The sequence below is a fragment of the Oryctolagus cuniculus genome, chromosome 17, assembly GCF_964237555.1.
Source record: "Oryctolagus cuniculus chromosome 17, mOryCun1.1, whole genome shotgun sequence".
In the NCBI taxonomy this organism is placed as follows: domain Eukaryota; kingdom Metazoa; phylum Chordata; class Mammalia; order Lagomorpha; family Leporidae; genus Oryctolagus; species Oryctolagus cuniculus.
The window spans coordinates 12,208,188-12,227,632 of record NC_091448.1 but is presented as its reverse complement, the minus strand read 5'-3'; the positions used below and the strand labels follow the sequence as shown (position 1 = coordinate 12,227,632).

Here is a 19,445-nt window from a genome sequence, read left to right as displayed (position 1 = left end):
AAGCTTCCCTCCCCATTTCTTTCTTTTTTTTTGTAATTTTTGCAATAGCATATTTTTAATTTACTTTATAGTCACAGTCTTAATGCCTCAGTAAATAAGGAGTTAAACAAGTGAAAAACAGAAAGACCACTGTTCAGCAGGAATCCCAACAAGGACTATAAACAATCAAATCCCAATATGTCAATTTCACTCATGTACATTAAACAAAATGTACTCTACCTATTAACTACAACGAATCAGAGAAAGTGTGATATTTGTCTTTTGGGGTCTGACTTATTTTTCTAAGCATAATGGTCTCCAGTTGCCTCCATTGTGTTGCAGAAGGCAAGATGGAATACTGCTCAGAAATTTAACCAAGCTGGGCATGCTGAGTCTGTTTTTTTTTTTTTTTTTTTTCATTTGATTAGTGGTATTTGATTCCCTATGTATACCAGGCACTGCACTAAATGGTTGGGATACTTCTGTGAACATAGGACTACATTATAGAGCAGGAGAAAACCCTACTCAGGAAGTCAATTATGAAGTGGACTTGAAGGTGATATTCCCTGGAGCAAAGGAGCAACAAACCCAGGAAGGGGGACCGGGTAGACATGGCGGGGAAGCTGCAGTATAATACGTAAAAAGGTGGTCTGGGCACTCTCTGTGCAAAGCTGATATTTAAGGGAAACCTTCACGTAGTCGTGTGAACTCTGTAGAGGAAAGCCTCTGGATCCCAGGGTGGAAACTCTCCTGGTTGTTTTGAGCCATGGAGGCAGGAGGGGGGCAGGGGGGCAGCAGTGAAAGGTTACAGCAGTAGAGATGAGCTGAGAGAGGTAACAGGGATTGGATCATGTGTGCCCTCATTGAGGTGGTGGAATCTTTGACTTTCACTGTTTTTTGTTATTTAATAACAGCTTTGTTGAGATATAATTCACATACCAACAATTCCCTCATAAGTGTATAATTCAGTGGTTTGTAATGTATTTGCAAAGTTGGGCCATCATCACTACAGAACATTTTCATCTCCCCTTAAGAAACCTCATAGGGGCTGGTGCTGTGGCGCAATGGGTTAAACCCCAGCCTGCAGTGCATTTCATATGGGCACTGGTTTGAGTCCTGGCTGCTCCACTTCTGATCCAGCTATTCTATGACAGTAGAAGATGGCCCAAGGACCCCTGCACCCGCGTAGGAGACCTGGAAGAAGCTCCTAACTCCTGGCTTCGGATTGGCACAGCTCTGACTGTTGTGGTCATCTGGGGTGTGAACCAGTGCATGGAAGAGCTCTCTCTTGCTCTCACTCTACCTCTCTTTGTAACTTTTTCAAATAAATAAAATAAATCTTAAAAAAAAGGAACCTCATACCCTTTATCTGTCATCCCTCTAAGCTCCTTTCTTTCTTGGGAACAGCTCATCTATTTTCTGATTCTATGGACTATAAAGTATGTGGTCTTTTGTGACACTTTGCATAATGCTGGCAGGGTTCATTATGTTATAATATGTATTAGTAGTGGTTCTTCAGTATCCAAGAGAGGTTCATTCCTGGACCCCTGAGGATATCAAAATCCATGTGTGCTCAATTATTTATACAAAATGTCATTGTATTTGCATAAAACCTATATTCATCCTCTCATAGCCTTTAAATCATCTCTAGATTGCTTATAAATACCTAATACAATGTAAGTATTTTGTAACTAGCTGTTATATGTTATTTAGAAGATAATGACAAGAAAATTAATACATGTTTAGTGCATACACAATTTTTTTCAAATATTTGCATCTATGGCTGGTTGAATCCATGAGTACAAAACCCACCACGGACAGCTGGCTGGACTTCATGCCTTTTTATGGCCAGTATTCCATTATACAAACATACCACATTTTGTTTCTGTTTGTCGATTGATGTGTATTAGGCTGTTTCCTCTTTTTGGCTATTATGAATAATGCTACTATGACATTTATGTACAAGCTTTTGAGTGAATGTATGTTTGCAAGTTTTGTCTTGGAGCTGAAGTCCTGAGGCACATGGTCACTGGCTGTTTAGCTTTTTAAGGAACTGCCAGATGTCTTCTGTGTGTCTTTGCCCTTTAACATTGTCTTAGCAGCATTCAAGGTGCTGATTCCTCCGCATCTTCGCCAGTTGTGCAGCCGTCCTCGCGGCTGGGCAGTGGTGTGTCATTCTTGTTTCAACTTTCTACTGCCTACTGACAGTGATGTTGAGCATCTTTTCACACACTTGGTCTTTTATTAATCTTCTTTGGAGAAATATCTATTCAGATTATTTGCCACTTATTAAATTATGTTTAATTGCCTTTTTATTTTTGAGTTACGAAAGTTATTTATGTTTTTAGATATATCTCTTTTTGGGTAAATGAATTGAAAATATTTTCCCCCATTCAGCACCTGCCAAAGGCTTAATAATAATGTTGCTGATTAACTATTTGAGTGTCCCAAATTATATTTTCTACCTCCTTAAATTATTAAAATAAGTCAAAATAAATTGATACATGTTTCATTATTTTATCACTTATAAATTCATCATTATGATTGGTGAGTGTTTAATATTTTTTAAAGATTTATTTATTTGAAAATCAGAGTTGCACACAGAGAGGAGGAGAGGCAGAGAAAGAGAGAGAAAGAGGGAGAGAGAGAGAGAGAGAGGTCTTCCATCCGCTGGTTCACTCCCCAATTAACCACAACGGCTGGAACTGTGCCGATCTGAAGCCAGTAGCCAGGAGCTTCTTCCCGGTCTCCCACACAGGTGCAGGAGCCCAATGACTTAGGCCATCTTCTACTGCTTTCCCAGGCCATAGCAGAGAGCTGGATCAGAAGAGGAGCAGCTGGAACTAGAACCAGTAGGCATATGGGATGTCGGCACTGCAGGCGGTGGCTTTACCGCTATGCCAAAATGCCGGCCATAATATTTGTTTTTTTAATGAATATGCAAATTACAAAAAGTATAGGATACAGTTTTTTGTTTAAAAAAGTTAATATTTTATTTTAAAATTTTGTAGATGGAAAGAGTGGAAGCTGATTTAACTAGATCCAAGTCTCTTCGTGAGAAGCAATCAAAGGAGTTTGTGTGGCAGTTGGATGACGTCAAACAACGATATGAACAGCAGGTTGGTCTTTCATTTTGATGATGCCACAATTTCAATATTTATTTTAATACTTATATACTTATATGCCACTTAATCTTTTAAACATCACTTTCTATCATAAATGTCTGTATAAAGTGAATATTACTAAGAGCTATTATTAGTAATATGTTTGAAATCTTAAAAATAATATTTGTTTCAGTAAGATCCTGAAAACAGAATTTTAACACTCCATTGGTCTATTCTGGCAGTTTGTTAATCTGAATGTTTAACTAGACATTTATTGTGATTCTTGAGTTCTTCTGTGCCCATCAGAGTGCTAGTCTGGCTTCTTCGTTTCCTGAGGAAGTAGAGCTGGTGCCTGTTATGTGCCTGGTAGTTACCAGCACTGGGGCCAACTGTGGTAGAGAAACAAGATTTCTTCTCTTAGAGAGCTTGCATTTTGATGCGGAGTCCGCCTGTAATCAATTTGAAGAATGATTTATGAAAAGAAAACGGCATGCACTTGCAGACTTTGCCAGGTAGAGGGTGGGAAGGGAAATATGTTGGGTGAGTGGTCGGGAGCTGACCACTTCACATTTGTGCTGAGAGTCCTGAACCCTGGGCGCAGCCAGCTGTGGCATCTCCGGAAGATACTGCTCTAGTTTGAGAGAACAGCAGGTTGGAGGGCCTGAGATGAGAATGAGCTGGGCGTGTTTAAGGAGGAAAGTGAAGATGCAGACCAGTGTAGCTGATGTGTGGGGAGAGAGGCTGCCGCTGCGGAAGAGGGGAAGGGGCGGTTGGTACCGGATGGAAGGAAACCCCGGGCACCCTGCCTCTCACTAAATAACAACAACAGCTTTTCCTTCTTACTCCCAGACTATTTAAGGTAGCTATTAATTTTTGCTTGTTACCTTCAGAAAGATTTAAGCACATTTTTGATAATGAAACAACTATACATCAAAAATATAGTCCAGTTTTATAACTGTTGCTTGGTATTACTTTATTATATACTAAGTTGGAAGGCTCCCACAACAGAAATAACATATCTGAATGGAACAAAAACAGTTACAAAACTCATGGATATAGAAAAATTAGTGCTTTAGGGGAAATTTATGGGAATTCATGCTTATATTAAAAAAGAAGACAAATCTCAAATCAATGATTTAAATGTCTAACTTAGAAAGCAAGAAAAAGATAAGCAAGTTAAACAAAAAACAAGCAAACATCCACAGAAGAGGAAATCCAGAGCCAAGAGTAGTAGCTACCATTGTTATGTTGATTTAACAGTCAAGGAGACTGAGGCACAGAGAATTTGAGTACTTTGGCCAAGTTCACAGTCCTTACTGGCAGTGCCATGGTTCAAACCCAAGCTGTCCAGCAGCTTTGCCTGCGATAACAGCTGTGCTGCCCTGCCTTTTAACCTCATCAAAAAGAAACTGAGAAAATCTCCCAGAACATAGAACAAAAGGCAGAGAGACAGAGTAGGTAAGAGGTTCAGTGTATTGTCCAGGAAGATGGACATTACCGTCTAGTCAGGAGTCCAAAACAGGAAACAGAAATAAGAGGAAGGGAAGTTATTAAGAAAGTAACGCAAGAAATGTCTGTGGTGCCAAAGAAAAGCTTTCCGGAATTTTAGAGAACCAAGGACAAAGGAAAATCCTCAACATGGAAGTGGCAATTGGCTGTTTCTTTGTGAGACTGATCTCTTAAACTGAGTCTTGTTTGGCATGCTGTGGGTTTCTGGAGTCAATGTTTGAATGAATTGTCACTGTTAAAGTACATATGACTTTCTACAGAGATGCAGGTGTTAGGTCTGTCTTGCAACCTTGGTAAATCTGGCAATTCTAGGCCCACATTTCCTCATGGCAACCATCGACAGGTGTTATGACATTGGGTTAGTTAGGAAGGAAATGTGGTCTTAGCAAAATAAAGCTTTTCATTAAACAATATGTATGTAGTCATACTAATTAGATGATATGTGGTGTTGTTCAACTTCACAACTCGATTATGGCTGTAGACCAGAGCATACAGATAATCAATCCCATTGTTGTAGTAGTAAAGTTAGAGGTGACAGAGGCGTGGACATTTAAGGAAACAACAGAAAAGAGAGGGAAGGGGAAGGGTGAGACCACTGAGGTGTTAATCCTGTCAGCTAATCTGCTGTCCCTGTATCAAACAATACATGGAAGGTGTGGTTTATTCTTTCAAGATATGAGGTCAACCTGTGGAGGACTGATAAATCTATATTGAGAAGAATGGAAGAGAGGAGGCATGAGAATGTGAATCCCCATTTGTCATGGTAGAAAAATGGTAAACAGTGTCTAGAATTGGTAGATTAGGAAAGAGCTAAGCAACCATGAAATGTAGAGGTATGCAAGTAATCATCAGAGAAAGGTCTAACAGAGTTGCCACCAGTTCTGGAGGAGGATGGGGCAAGAGCCTGTTACTTTCCAAAATAAGATGGCGGGCTTTTGGTCTAGTGGTGAGTGTGCCGGTTAAGGTGCCCACATCTCATATCAGAGTATCTAGGTTTGATTCCCAGCCTCAGCACCCAATCCCAGCTTCCTGCTAATGTAGATCCCATGGCAGCAGCAGGTGATGTCTCACATAATCAAGTCCCTGCCACCCGCATGGGAGACCTGGATTCAATTCCTGGCTCCCAGCTCTGGCTTGGCCCAGTGCTAACTGCTAGGGCACTAGGGAACCAGCAAATGGGAACTGCACACTCTGTCTCTCCTTCTTTCTCCCTGTCCACCTCTCTAATTAAAAAAAGATGATTCTTACAACTTTAGTTTATGAAATCATGTATGTACATCCTGTTGATTTAAGCACTTAATTTATATACTGTTTAATCTGAAAATTTCATTTCTTAGAACTTATCCTCAGCCGGCGCCGCGGCTCACTAGGCTAATCCTCCGCCTTGCGGCGCCGGCACACCGGGTTCTAGTCCCGGTCGGGGTGCCGGATTCTGTCCCAGCTGCCCCTCTTCCAGGCCAGCTCTCTGCTGTGGCCAGGGAGTGCAGTGGAGGATGGCCCAAGTGCTTGGGCCCTGCACCCCATGGGAGACCAGGAGAAGCACCTGGCTCCTGCCATCGGATCAGCGCGGTGCGCCGGCCGCAGCGCGCCAGCCGTGGTGGCCATTGGAGGGTGAACCAACGGCAAAAAGGAAGACCTTTCTCTCTGTCTCTCTGTCTCTCTCTCTCACTGTCCACTCTGCCTGTTAAAAAAAAAAAGAAAAAAAAAAAGAACTTATCCTCTAGAAACATTTATGCAGTTGCAAAAAGATACATGTTCATTATTTGAACTATCATGAATAGTTCAACTTTTATTAATACAATTAATGATTATGTAAATTATTCTAAATACATATTGTGGAATACTATGTGTTTGTTAGAAAAATTGATATGAATCTATAGGTGCCAACATACCCAGATTTCTGAGATAGACTGTATAAGGGGATAAAGCACATGTTAGAACACTTTGAATATTATGATCTCAATATTTATGTGAAATTAAAACACATGTCTATATCCCATTTAAGTATATATGTAAATTTAGTTCAAAAATCTGGAAGATTATGCATGTTTCTGGAAAGGGCATAAAATTATTAGGGGTATGGTAGATTAAGATTTTCATTTTACCCTCTAAATAAACTTTTTTACTTGAAATTTCATAATCAGCATGTTTTAAGCAATACTTAGATAATTAAAGCCTTAATAAGTTCTAGGAAATAATAGATTTTAGTAAGAATATTATAGAGCACTTATATATATATAGAATATTGAGTAGGTAATAAATTTGGGTTAATGAAATAGAAAATACAATTTATATACAGTGTAAAGTTAACCATGAGGGCCCACATTATGGTGTAGTGAGTTAAACTGCCACCTGCACTGCCAGCACCCCATACGTGCACTGGTTCAAATCTCAGCTGCTCTACTTCTGATCCAGCTCCCTGCTAATGTGCCTGGGAGATTAGTGATAGATGGCCCAAGTCCTGGGGACTCTGCACTCGTGTGGGAGACCGAGATGGAGTTCCAGGCTGCTAGCTTCAGCCTGGCCCTACCCTGGCCATTATGGCCATTTGAGGAATGAACCAGTGGATGGAAAATCTGTCTCCTTTTCTCTCCTCCCCCCTCCCTTTCTCTCTCTCACTCTCACTCTGCTTTTCAAATAAATAAATCTTTAAAAAATATAACAAAGAGATTAAAAGCCTAAAAGAAGAAATGACAGATGATAGAGTGCAGGTAGATCAATTTCACAGGTGCCAAAGTCTGGAAAACTTTGGGGTTTATAACTGTAAAAACCAGTGCAGTGGAGTTACTTCATCAGGTTCTTCTTTTTATTTTATTTTTTTTAAGATTCATTACTTTATTTGAAAGAGTTACAAGAAAGGGAGAGACAAAGTGAGAGAGAGAGATTCCATTCTCTGGTTCACTCCCTGGATGGCTCCCATGGCCATCCACTGAGCTAGGCTGAAACCAGGAGCCAGGAGCTTCATCCATGTCTCCCACGTGGGTGGCAGGGGCCCAAACACTTGGGCCATCTTCAGCTTTTCCTAGTCCACCACTAGGGAACCAGATTATAAGTGGAACAGCTGGGACATGAACCGGTGCCAATGTGGAAGCCAGCGTTGAGGTGGCAGCCTTACCCGCTCCACAACACTGGCTCCTCATCAGGTTCTTTTAAGAACAGTGGTATAATTTGGGAATGGAGTTGGATAATTTCTAATAAATGCATTCTGGCAATGGAATGTCATTCTGATCCATGCCAACTTGAAGGGATGTGTGTATTTCCACTGCAAAAACAATTTAAAGAGCCATGGAGGATGTTTGCCACAACTTCAGTGCTGTCAGAATGGTTGCTGGGAAATTAACTTTGGAAATTAAGTATAGAACATCATGTCAAGAAGTGGAGCACAGAATTGGGGAGTGAAGGGGTGAGAATGAAACAGGTAATGATTAATCTAATGTAAATAAAGATATCAAGGGAGGGTATGGAATGCTGTTTCTTCTTCTTTTCTTTTCTTTTGAATTTATTTATTTGAAAGACACAGTTACAGAGAGAGATAGAGAGAGAGAGAGAGAAGTCTTCCATCCACTGGTTCACTACCCAGATGACTGCAATGGCTAGGGGTGGGCCAGGACAAAGCCAGGAGCCAGGAGCCTCCTCCAGGTCTCTCATGTGGGTGGCAGCAGCCCAAGTACTTAGGCCATCTTCCACTGCTTTTTCCATTAGCAGGGAGCTGGATGGGAAGTGGAGTACCCAGGACTCAAATTGTTGCCCATATGGGATGCTGGCACTGCAGACGGGGTCTTAACCCTCTGTACTACAAAGCCAGCCCTGCAAATCTGGTGCTTCTTATGCTGTAGTTAGAACATGTAATTGGCATAATTTTTTAATTAAAAGCAATATTTGAGGCCCTAATAAAAACAAGAAAAATGTCAGCTTTTTAAAGTAAACTGATGAGAGAAAAAATTTAAAACTCATTAACACGCATGAATTAGAAGTTGTTGTACTATAGGGCAAATATAAGGAGTTGAAAAGTTCTCTTGACAATTTTAAAATTTTTGTTCTCATTTTGATGATAATTATGTAGATACAAAATTCATGACCATTTATCACAGAATGACTCCACTGCCTGATTTGCGTTTGTGATAATTTTGACATAACTCTGGGTTTTAAAGTTAGACACAATAACAAAAACCACTGAAGAAAATTCAAGCACATTTGGTTAAATAAAAATTATTTTAATTAGAAAACTGAAGAAATATTTGCAGCAAGTATTTTAGGACAAAATGATCCTATAGCTTCAAATTAATTAGCAGATAAAGTAGTTAGCATAACTAGTAGGGAAATCATTAATGTCTCAATAAATTACCTGAAAAAGGGAAGAACCAAATAAGGAAGCAATTAAGTAGGTGCCTGGTGCCTGGTGGTTGAGATGCGCATGTCCCATTTCAGAGTTCCTGTCTTGGAGCCCTGGTTCTATTCCAAATTCCAGCTTCCTGCTAATGTGCCCCCTAGGAAGCAGCAGATGATGGATCAAGTAGTTAGATCCCTTTCACCTGTGTGGGAGACCTGGCTTGATTTCGTGGCTTCTGTCCCAAGTTTTGTATGCATTTAGGGAATGATCCAGCAGAAGAGAGAGTTTCTTTCTCTCTCTCTTTCTGCTTTTCAAATAAATAAATAATTTTTTACAAAGTGACTTGAATAATCATCTGGAAATATCTTCACTATTGATTTTAAAATAAAATGAAAATTAGAATTAATCAAAGTATTACCCTCTGCAGTTGGCAAAGTTTAGTAAAACTGCTAATTTCATATATTGGCAGTGGCATTATAAATTAATCCAGACTTTTTGGAAAGGATTTTGCTAGTATATACTAAGACTCTGACCCACTTGTCTTTAACTTTGAAAAGCAGAGAGGCTGGCGTCGCTGCTCACTAAGCTAATCCTCCGCCTAGCGGCGCCGGCACACCGGGTTCTAGTCCCGGTCGGGGCGCCGGATTCTGTCCCGGTTGCCCCTCTTCCAGGCCAGCTCTCTGCTGTGGCCCGGGAGTGCAGTGGAGGATGGCCCAAGTGCTTGGGCCCTGCACCCCATGGGAGACCAGGAAAAGCACCTGGCTCCTGCCATCGGATCAGCGCGATGCGCCGGCCGCAGTGCGCCAGCCGCAGCGGCCATTGGAGGTGAACCAACGGCAAAGGAAGACCTTTCTCTCTGTCTCTCTCTCTCTCACTGTCCACTCTGCCTGTCAAAAGAAAGAAAGAAAGAAAGAAAGAAAGAAAGAAAGAAAGAAAGAAAGAAAGAAAGAAAGAAAGAAAGAAAGAAAGAAAGAAAGAAAGAAAGAAAGAAAGAAAGAAAGAAAGAAAGAAAGAAAGAAAGAAAGAAAGAAAGAAAGAAAGAAAGAAAGAAAGAAAGAAAGAAAGAAAGAAAGAAAGAAAGAAAGAAAGAAAGAAAGAAAGAAAGAAAGAAAGAAAGAAAGAAAGAAAGAAAGAAAGAAAGAAAGAAAAGCAGAGAGAAATACTTTAACAATGATACTAGTTTTTAGGTGACTGAATCATAGTTAATTCTTTTTTATACCCCCTACTTTCCACATTGCGACAATATCACTTTTTTTTTTTTTTAATTAGAGGAGCAGAAAATCAGAGCTCTTATATGCTAGCTCACTCCCCAAATGCCCAGGGCCTGCATTAGCAGAAAACTAGAGTTAGGGGCATAGCCTGGTACCAAACCTAGGTATTCTAATATGGGACATGGGCAGGAATATAAGCCAATACATTTTTTTTTAATTTTTTTTTTTGACAGGCAGAGTGGACAGTGAGAGAGAGAGAGAGAGAGACAGAGAGAAAGGTCTTCCTTTGCTGTTGGTTCACCCTCCAATGGCCGCCGCGGTCGGCACGCTGCAGCCAGCGCATCATGCTGATCCGAAGCCAGGAGCCAGGTGCTTCTCCTGGTCTCCCATGCTGGTGCAGGGCCTGAGGACCTGGGCCATCCTCCACTGCACTTCCAGGCCACAGCAGAGAGCTGGCCTGGAAGAGGGGCAACTGGGACTAGAACCCGGTGTGCCCGCGCTGCAGGCAGAGGATTAGCTTATTGAGCCGCGGCGCCGGCCCTAAGCCAATACATTTAAGGAGAATACTTATTAGCAGTAATACAAACTTTTTACCTACCGCTTTTTCCAGCAGAAATTTCTAATTGGAATGCTATCCCCCCCACCCTAGCCCTACCCCGCGCTGCTCCAGATTGGAATGGTGATTTCTGTGGACGTTTACCTTCAGAAGTGGTAGGCATAGAGTAGCAGTCTGTGCATGCCAGCATGCCTGCTCTAAAAATGAAGCTGATTAAGCTAAGCTCATTTTCTTTTTGGAACAGTGTAGTGCGGCTGGTAGATAAGGAAAGAAGAGTAGGTATAGGATATCTGGCCTTCGTGGGGCTGTCTGTCAGGGTCCTTCACGAAGGCAACATGCGGGAATGTGGTTTGGATATCTGTGTCTTTCGTGGGTGAGTGGTAGTTCAAAGGCCATCTCTGAATAATTAGTGTCAACCTGAAGCGAGACCTCCGGAGGAGGATGTCGAAGTTTTCTGATGCTAAGCGTTCAGAGAAGTTAATATGTTGGGTGAGAGACGCAGTTTCTGAAGCTTTAAACAGACTGGAATTAAGAAGATTACATTGACTATTACATGCCATGCTCTGGTTTCAATTTGAGCGGTGAGAGCAAAGAAGACAGCAAGTCATGGAGAGAGGGGAGCAGGTGCCTGGGGCGGGCAGGACAGAGTCATAGCCGTGGTCCCAGCCTGTTTACCGCTCAGGCCGTAGGGGCTGAGTCAGCTCCAGGCAGTACCTCTCCAAACAGCACACTGACAAACTCACACATGTTCAAAGGAGGGTTTGCAGAACATGGAAAGATCTGGAACTTTGACAGTGAATATTTAAATGAATAAGGCTCTTTTGCCAAGACAAGTGAAGACAAGACTAAGGAGAATTGCTTATCTGTTTTCAAATCTTTGGTCTGTATTCCAGGATACACTATTATTTTCACAGACCAAGGCTACTGAAAGTAATCCCAGTAGACCACAGTTATTAGGACCTACTCTGGGCCAGGCACTGCTCCGTTTGTGTTAGCTGAGTTGAGCTACTTCCCTTCTTCACAATGAGCTTGTAAGGCAGGACTCAGTATTTATTATTCTCATCTCCTGGTTACAGAATGAATCGCATCCTGTCAAGTTGCTGGCTTTGGGTCCCACACAGTTAACAAGAGGTAGGATCTCACCCTGCACCTGAACTGTGCTGCTCTGGTGTAGCCGCCTCCACTCTAAGTGCACTCGGGTGGAGTTCCGGGGTGGGGCAGAAAGGGAACCCAGGTGTGGATGGCACTCTGAGGAGTAATTTGTGTTGTTTCAAAACAGCTGGTTCCTAAAGACGGTTCAAAGGTCCAGTGGTTTGCCTTGTGAGGAAGTGAGTTTCCTCGTGTTGAAGTATCCAACTTCCCATGTCAAAGTGTCTGTCAGAGTGTTGTAGAGCAATGCCGTGCATTAGGGGGTTGTCCTGCCACTGAGAACTCTTCCAGATCCAAGATTCTGTGCTGTTCATTTCCTGGTTAGATGCTCAGCCGCCCTCCGGAAAGAAGTGGACTCTCTGGCTGCACCACTGGCCTGTTTCCTTACACACGTGTATTCAACTGTATTTCCTTGTATCGCAGCTTCTGCCTACACTCTCAGTCTCCATTCAAATGCAAGTGTGATGATCTTTCTATTATGGTGTCTTACTTTTCCGTGAAAGTGAACCATTTGTAGCCTTTCCTACCAGGAGAGGTTTGGGTGCTGACCGCCCAGTTCCATGGCTCTCGGACCTGGTAGGTTGATCCCTGGGTGCTGAGCGGGAGCGGGTGCTTGTGAGGCTGCATCCACGTTCCCCGGAGTGTTGGATTCTCTGTTGTTTTGTGGGGGAAGCAAAGTAGTGTTACTACTGAGGTCGCATTCGTAGTAAAACAAACATAAGGCTTTCCCGTTCTGTAAAATGCCAAGTTCTCATAAATTTTTAAGATAAAATAGGTCATTTCAAAGACCCTTCCAGCTAGCGGAGGCTGCTGCAGGCTATGCCCTCACTTCCCCTGGGGGGACCACTCATCCCCACCGCTGCCAGGGGTACTTGGGTGGAAAGTTTTAGAAGCACTGATCCAGTCTAATCCTCACGTTTTATAATGTGGGAACTGACATTCCAAGGAAATGAATGACGTGTGCCTTCTGGGCCTCTGTTTCTTTCTGCTTTCCTCTACAGTTGTAATTTTTGTGCCCCTCCCATAGAGAAAATATCATGCCAGCAACTGTAGTGAACTAAAAAAAACAAGTGCCAAAATGCAGGCATCAGATGTGCAGATGGAGAAAGAAAAGCATCAGACACATGGGATAAATACACAAATAGCCTGCAGAGCCCCAGCTCTCCTCACGATTTCCTGTGTATTTCCTGTATAGCCCATTGGAACAAAAAGACAGTTCTAATTGTCTTTCACAAACCTCATATAAGTTGAAAACAACCAACCAACCAGGCATGCTAGGATTTCCTAAACTATGGAGATCTAGGGCAATCCCACCATGTCCTTCTTTAATCTTATACTTAATGTTTTTCCTTTTTACTGCCAAGCCTTTAAAGAGAAATGTAGCTCAGCAGATACACAACTGGTCAGATTCTCCAAAAAGAAGAAAGGCTTATTGCCAGTGGGTACAAAAAAACAAAAAACAAACAAACAAACAAAAAAAACCAAAAAAAAACCACTGAAGAGTCAAACCCTTACATGCTACCATTATTTGGATATTAAAGCATTTATTTACTTATTTATCTAGCAAAAACAGCTGCAAAGACAGAGCAGACATCATGCCAGAGAAGCGAGTGGAAAACTCTTCGTTACTTCCGTTGGGATATTTACAAAGCAGACAGCATGTGATTCCCAGTCCTTTCCTTTGTAAAATAGTCTAGTCATTCATTATTTAAGTAAGACAGCTGGAAAGCATGGGCCTCTCTTGCATGAGGCTGGAAAGGAGGGAGTAGAAGGCAACAAGTAGGAGACACAGGGCAGACCCTGGAGCATGGGTTCCCAAGCAGGTGGAGGTGTGTGGGTGGGCCCCACATCACAGGTGGGGTGCTGGCCTTGGGGACGGGACGGGCTTCTGCTGTCCCTAGTGAGGCAGGACAGAGGCACAGTGTGTAGATCGGGCTAGGCACGGACGGATGTGCTTGTTAGTGGAGGCGTCTCTTTGTGAGAGAGGAGTCAAAATCCTTTGCTGAGGCTGAGGGGAAGTACATGGGCAGGAGAGCTGGTGAAAGTAGGGATGGTTGGAAAGTATTTTAATGATCTCACTGGAAAACTTGGTGAAATTCCTCTGTAGTCTTGAGGGCCCCGAGGAGGTTAATGACCAGGACTTTGTGGGTCTCCCCCACTTTACTTCAAAATGGATTTTCATAGGATTTATTGATTTCTAAACATGTATAATTTATTGCACATCCAGTATGCAGCTTTTATTTTCTGTGTCTTGTTCTTCTGGCTCACCTCTTTTTAAAAGTCTTTTTTGCTTGGTGTTCCTTTTCCAATTTGTAATAAAGAATTCTTGAGCCCCAACTGCGTATCAGCCATGCTGCTGCACAGTAGTGATCAAGACAAATGCATTTCTTGATCTAGTGATGATCCCAGTGTTTTTAAATGATTTATTTCAACAATCGCCTCCTTCAGGGATGCAGCTGTGTTACCAGTAAGAATTGATCCTACAGGCCCCAGGCAAAGTCCCCAGCACTGGCTTCCTAGTGGCTAGACGGCCAGAATCAGAAGCCTCAGCAGTGTGGCTGCAGAGCTTGTGTCGTGGTCCAGGCTCATTGTTTGGAACCTGGATTCACAGAATGGGTGTTGATACTTAGCGAAACGCGCCTGGGGCAAGGCCTTTTCTTCCTGTTCTTTTGTTGGCCTAACATTTTTCTCACCTGTGTTAAAACAGGTGGTGGCTTCACCTGGAGTAGAGGTTAAGTGGACAAGGATGAAGGCAGTGCTTTCAGACATGGTAGTATGAAGTATTTAGTTGTAGAAATACATCATTTAAAAAAAGCTTTCCCTAGACAGTGAAATTATTCCCTTGTCTACACACATAAAATCTAGAATAGAAAGAGTGCCTTCATTATTTACCACATTTATTGAGCAACTACTGTATACTCACACTATTCCAGATGCTTCAGTGAACAAAACAAAGCCTGCCCCCAGGATAGAGGACAGAAACACCTCCACACCACACACACTGTCTCAAAGTACCCTGTAAGGTAGCAGGAGGTCATGATAATGGCCTTGAAGAACAATAAAGCAGGCTAGGGTGAGTTTAGGGGCTAATTTACATAAGAATGTTCTATTTAAGGGCAGTACTGAAGGGATAGTTCCACTAACACCCTAGTGAGGTGGAGGAAGTGACACAGAAACCCAAGGTGAGGAAAAGAAAGTGCATTCCAGGCATGGAGAAGAACAGGGACGACCTCTGTGAGATGGGAATGGGTTGGATGTGGCTGGGATGGAGTGCTCCTGGGCTCAGAGGGTGGGTTATACCAAGTCCTGTGGACTGTGGAGGAGAGAATAGGTTTTATTCTCAGTGTGCTGGGAAGCCACTGGAGCATTGTTTGTGTGTTAAAAAGATCTCTCTCACTGCTGTGTGGGCCATTTGTTATAGTGGAGGAGAGAGTGGAAGCAAGAGGGCCAGTGAGCAGATGATTGCAATAGTATGGCTAGAGGTTCCCGTGGCTGCCAGAGGGTAGGAGTGGTGGGGGCAAGGGCAGCTGGTGAGATTTGGGGCATATTTGCAAGCAGGACTTGTCAGTGGCTGTGACATGGAGTGTGAGGCAATAGCACAGTTCTGAAGCGACTTGGACATTTTTCAACTGGGTCACCAGATGAATGGTGGGGACAGACACTGTCTGGATAAGAAGAAAGGAATCCCAGGACTGAGCCTGGGGGCATGCCACCAGATAGTAGTACCTACTACCGTGTAGTAGGTGTTTGGCAAAGGAGGAAGTGAGTAACCATTTATTTCAGGGGTTGCCAAGAGGGGATGTTAGATGGAGCTGAGAGCTGACTACTGGGTTTGGCAAGAAGGAGTTTAGCCACCTTGACTAGAACCGTTTCAGCAGAACATGGGACAAAAGCCTGAATAATAAGGGTAGAGAGTGGGGTTTGAGTACTCAGGGAATTTTGGAATGGGAAGAGAAAGGGCTGGTGTTTGGCCTAGCAGTTAAGATGCCCGCGTTTCATGGTAGAGCGATTGTGTTTGGTTCCCAGCGTAAGCTCCTGGCTCCAGCTTCCTGCTGATAGACACTCTGGGAGGCAGTGATGATGGCTCAAGTAATTGGGTTCCTGCCACCCATGTGGAAGACCTGGATTAAATTCCTGGCCAGTGGCTTTGCCTGTCCTAGTCCTGGTAATTGTGGACATATAGAAAGCGAGCCAGTGGATGGGAGTGTGCTCTCTCTCTCTCTCTCAACATAAAGGGGTGGGCATTTGTCATACCTGTTAAGACACTGCTTGGGATTCTCACATCCTGTATCTGAGTGCTTGGGTTTGCATCCTGGCTCCTTTCTGTTCCCATTTCCAGATTCTTCCTAATATATACCTTGAGAGGCAGCAAATGGTGGCTCAAGTGCTTAGGTTCCTGCCACCCACATGGGATTGAGTTCCTAGCTCTCAGCTTCGGCTGGGATCAGCCCTGGCTTTTGCAGACATTTGGGGAGTGAACAGATGTACCGGAAGTCGTTCTTGTCTGTGTATGTGACTACTTTTCAAATAAATAAATGAAACATTTAAAAATATATTTAAATTAAAAAAGGGAGCAGAAAAGAAGGGAGTGGAACCAAGGAACATTTTTTTTTAAAGTAAGATACAGTAAAAACATGTTTGTTGATGAGAATGATCCAATGGAGAAGAAAATATTAATGGGCTTAATTTGGTGAGAGGGGAGTGGAATCCAGTGTACAAATAGAGGAACGCACCTTAGATAGCAGCAAGGCCTGCCTTCTCTTCAAGCCGCAGGAAAGACAGAGACTGTGCAGGTAGATGAATCCCTTTGGCGAAGAGGAGAATGAATTAGCTGTTCCGACTCCTTCCAGTTCATTTTTTTTATTCCTGAATGTCACTGTGTTCCATAGCTATGAAGCACTGTGATAAGCAAGGAGGAATCTAGAACCTGGTTCTCTTGTTAATCCTTCTAAATTCAATACTAGCTGGCAAACTTGGATAATGTTTATATTTCCGATTTATTCCACAGCATTGTGAACTAGATTAAGAGAGATACAGATTTCATCAAGAAAATAATGTGTCTTAGATAAAGACATAAGGTGAAAGAAATTAAAATATACAGTTAAGACATATTTTTCCCCCAAAGTTTGAACTCCACGTGCAAGGTGGAATTCTCAGTTAATTAACTTTCTTAATTTGTGTGGCTTGAGTTGACATCATTAAACCACATAAAAAAATCCTGAATCATTTGACTATTTGAGTCCTTCCTGAATTTTGGTTGTGATAGGGCAGATAGACCCACAGAAAGAAGAAGGTAATTTTTCAAAATATTTTAGAAGCTCGGGGTGACTGTTGACACTCATCACCCACAGGTGCCCGGCATGTATTCTGAAGTGTTACATGGGACCGATAGCCGCAGAGGGTGCTTCCAGCACGTGCTTCCTGTGTCAGCCTAGGCTGTCAGCGTGTCTCAGCTTGGAGAGCTTCAGCAGGCATTTCTCCCTGGCTGTTAATGGTTGACGGAGAGGAGAAGAAATTAAGTAGTAGTATGTCCTGGCCGGCACTTGTACCATCTCCAGTTGTGGTTATCATGGCAATAGGATTGTATGGCTAAACTGCACTATTGAGTGACACACTTTGTGGATGGCTCTTTTTCTCCTAGCACATAACTAAAACTGGAGCCACGTGACCCCACAGATGATGCATTCTGTTTCTGCACTTGACACACAGCCTGTTTTCCAGTATTCTTTGCTAATGTGTCTATTTAGATATTCAGGGGTCACAAGTCAGACCCATATGTGGTATTTTCTGTGCTAAACGTGTTTTCACTGACTTTGAAGACTCAGAGTAGATTGTGGATGGTCTTAAGTTTATTTTTAAGGTAGTCTATAGTCCTCATACAATGAGATGTCCAAAAGCACATTTTACAGTAAATAACTAAAATATTGAAAAGTCTTTTAGTAAGGATATCAAATTAGTATAGTGAAACTGAACTAATCTGATAGTAGACTCTGTCCCACTAGAGCTAAATTTTGGAACTCTGGGGAACTTAGTAATTTTTTTGATATTTCAGGTGTGCTGTACTGCAAACGCAGATGTCTCAGAGGCATAACCTGATGATGTTAAGTTTATATCTCATTAAATGGAAAATATCAGGACCCAATGTACCTATTTCTTTTTTTTTCTTATTAAAGCTGCTGATTTTATTTTGATTTATTTATTTTTAAGATTTTATTTATTTTATTTGAGAGGTAGAGTTACAGACAGTGAGGAGAGACAGAAAGAAAGGTCTTCCTTCCATTGGTTCATTCACTCCCCAATGGGCGCAACGGCTGGAGCTGCGCCAAACTGAAGCCAGGAGCCAGGAGTTTCTTCTTGGTCTCCCCCGTGGCATGCAGGAGCTCAAGGACTTGGGCCATCTTCTACTGCTTTCCCAGGCCATAGCAGAGAGCTGGACTGGAAGTGGAGCAGCTGGGACTAGAACCAGCACCCATTTGGGATGCCGGTGCCACAGGTAGAGGATTAACCTACTGCACCACAGCGCCGGCCCCATGCACCTATTTCTTAATGTGACTGTTAATGTCATGAGTTTTATCAGCTAGGTAAAGAAACAAGAGTTCCCCATAGAGAGCTCTTGAATAGGGTGTGAGATGATATGGAAGTATTACCTAGAAAGCCCTATGGAAAAATACCATTATTGTAATGGCTAATATTATTAAAATATTTAATTTTTGTTGATTTAGTTGGAGAAGCAAGAGAAATAGCGCTATTTCTGAAGTTTAGAACAATATTGTTTTCTTATATGAGATGATTTCTTATAATGTTAGGAAATAAAGATTAAAAATATGTTGAGGTTAGCATAATTTTTAAATTTATGATTTAATATTGAAGGCCTTAGCTATTCCCTACTAAAAAAAAACAAAATTAACTTTTTGACACTTCCTTCTACTCTCTCCCATAACTCTATTTGTTAATTATAGTATTATTTATACAACATGGAGGCTTGTAACATTTCTATTCTGTTCTTTTTTTTTTTTTTTTTTTAGATTTATTTGAGAGGCAGAGTTACAGACAGAGGGAAGAAAGAAAGAGATCTCCCATCCGCTGTTTCACTCTCCAAATAGCTGCAGTGGCCAGAGCTGGGAGGATCTGAAGCCAGGAGTCAGGAGCTTTTTCCAGGTCTTCGATGTGGGTTCAGGGGCCAGGCCATTAGCAGAGAGCTGGACTGGAAGAGGAGCAGCTGGGACACAAACTGGCACTCATGCGGGATGCATGCACCACGGGTGGAGGCTTAACCTGCTCTGCCACAGGTGCTGGGACCTATTCCATTCTGTTCTTTTTTTTTTTTTTTTTTTTTAAAGATTTATTTATTTATTTGAAAGTCAGAGTTACAGAGAGGCAGAGGTAGAGAGGTAGAGAGAGAGGTCTTCCATCCGATGGTTCACTCAGAAGGCTTCAACAGCTGGAACTGCACAAATCCAAAACCAGGAGCCAGGAGCTTCCTCCAGGTCTCTACACAGGTGCAGGGGCCCAAGCACTTGGGCCATCTTCTACTGCTTTCCCAGGTCACAGCAGAGAGCTGGATCAGAAGAGGAGCAGCCAGCATTTGAATTGACGCCCATAAGGGA

General features: G+C 42.4%; 1 protein-coding gene across 28 annotated transcripts in view; it reads left to right on the top strand.

The window, feature by feature from the left end:
- CEP112 (centrosomal protein 112) overlaps positions 1-19,445 on the top strand; it is a 521,685-nt gene that overhangs the window by 213,488 nt on the left and 288,752 nt on the right. For all 28 annotated transcript variants that reach the window (XM_051825862.2, XM_070060425.1, XM_070060419.1 and 25 more), the window contains one exon: positions 2,991-3,098. In XM_051825862.2, coding sequence (XP_051681822.2) covers positions 2,991-3,098 — 108 coding nt within the window. The remainder of the gene's footprint in view (positions 1-2,990; positions 3,099-19,445) is intronic.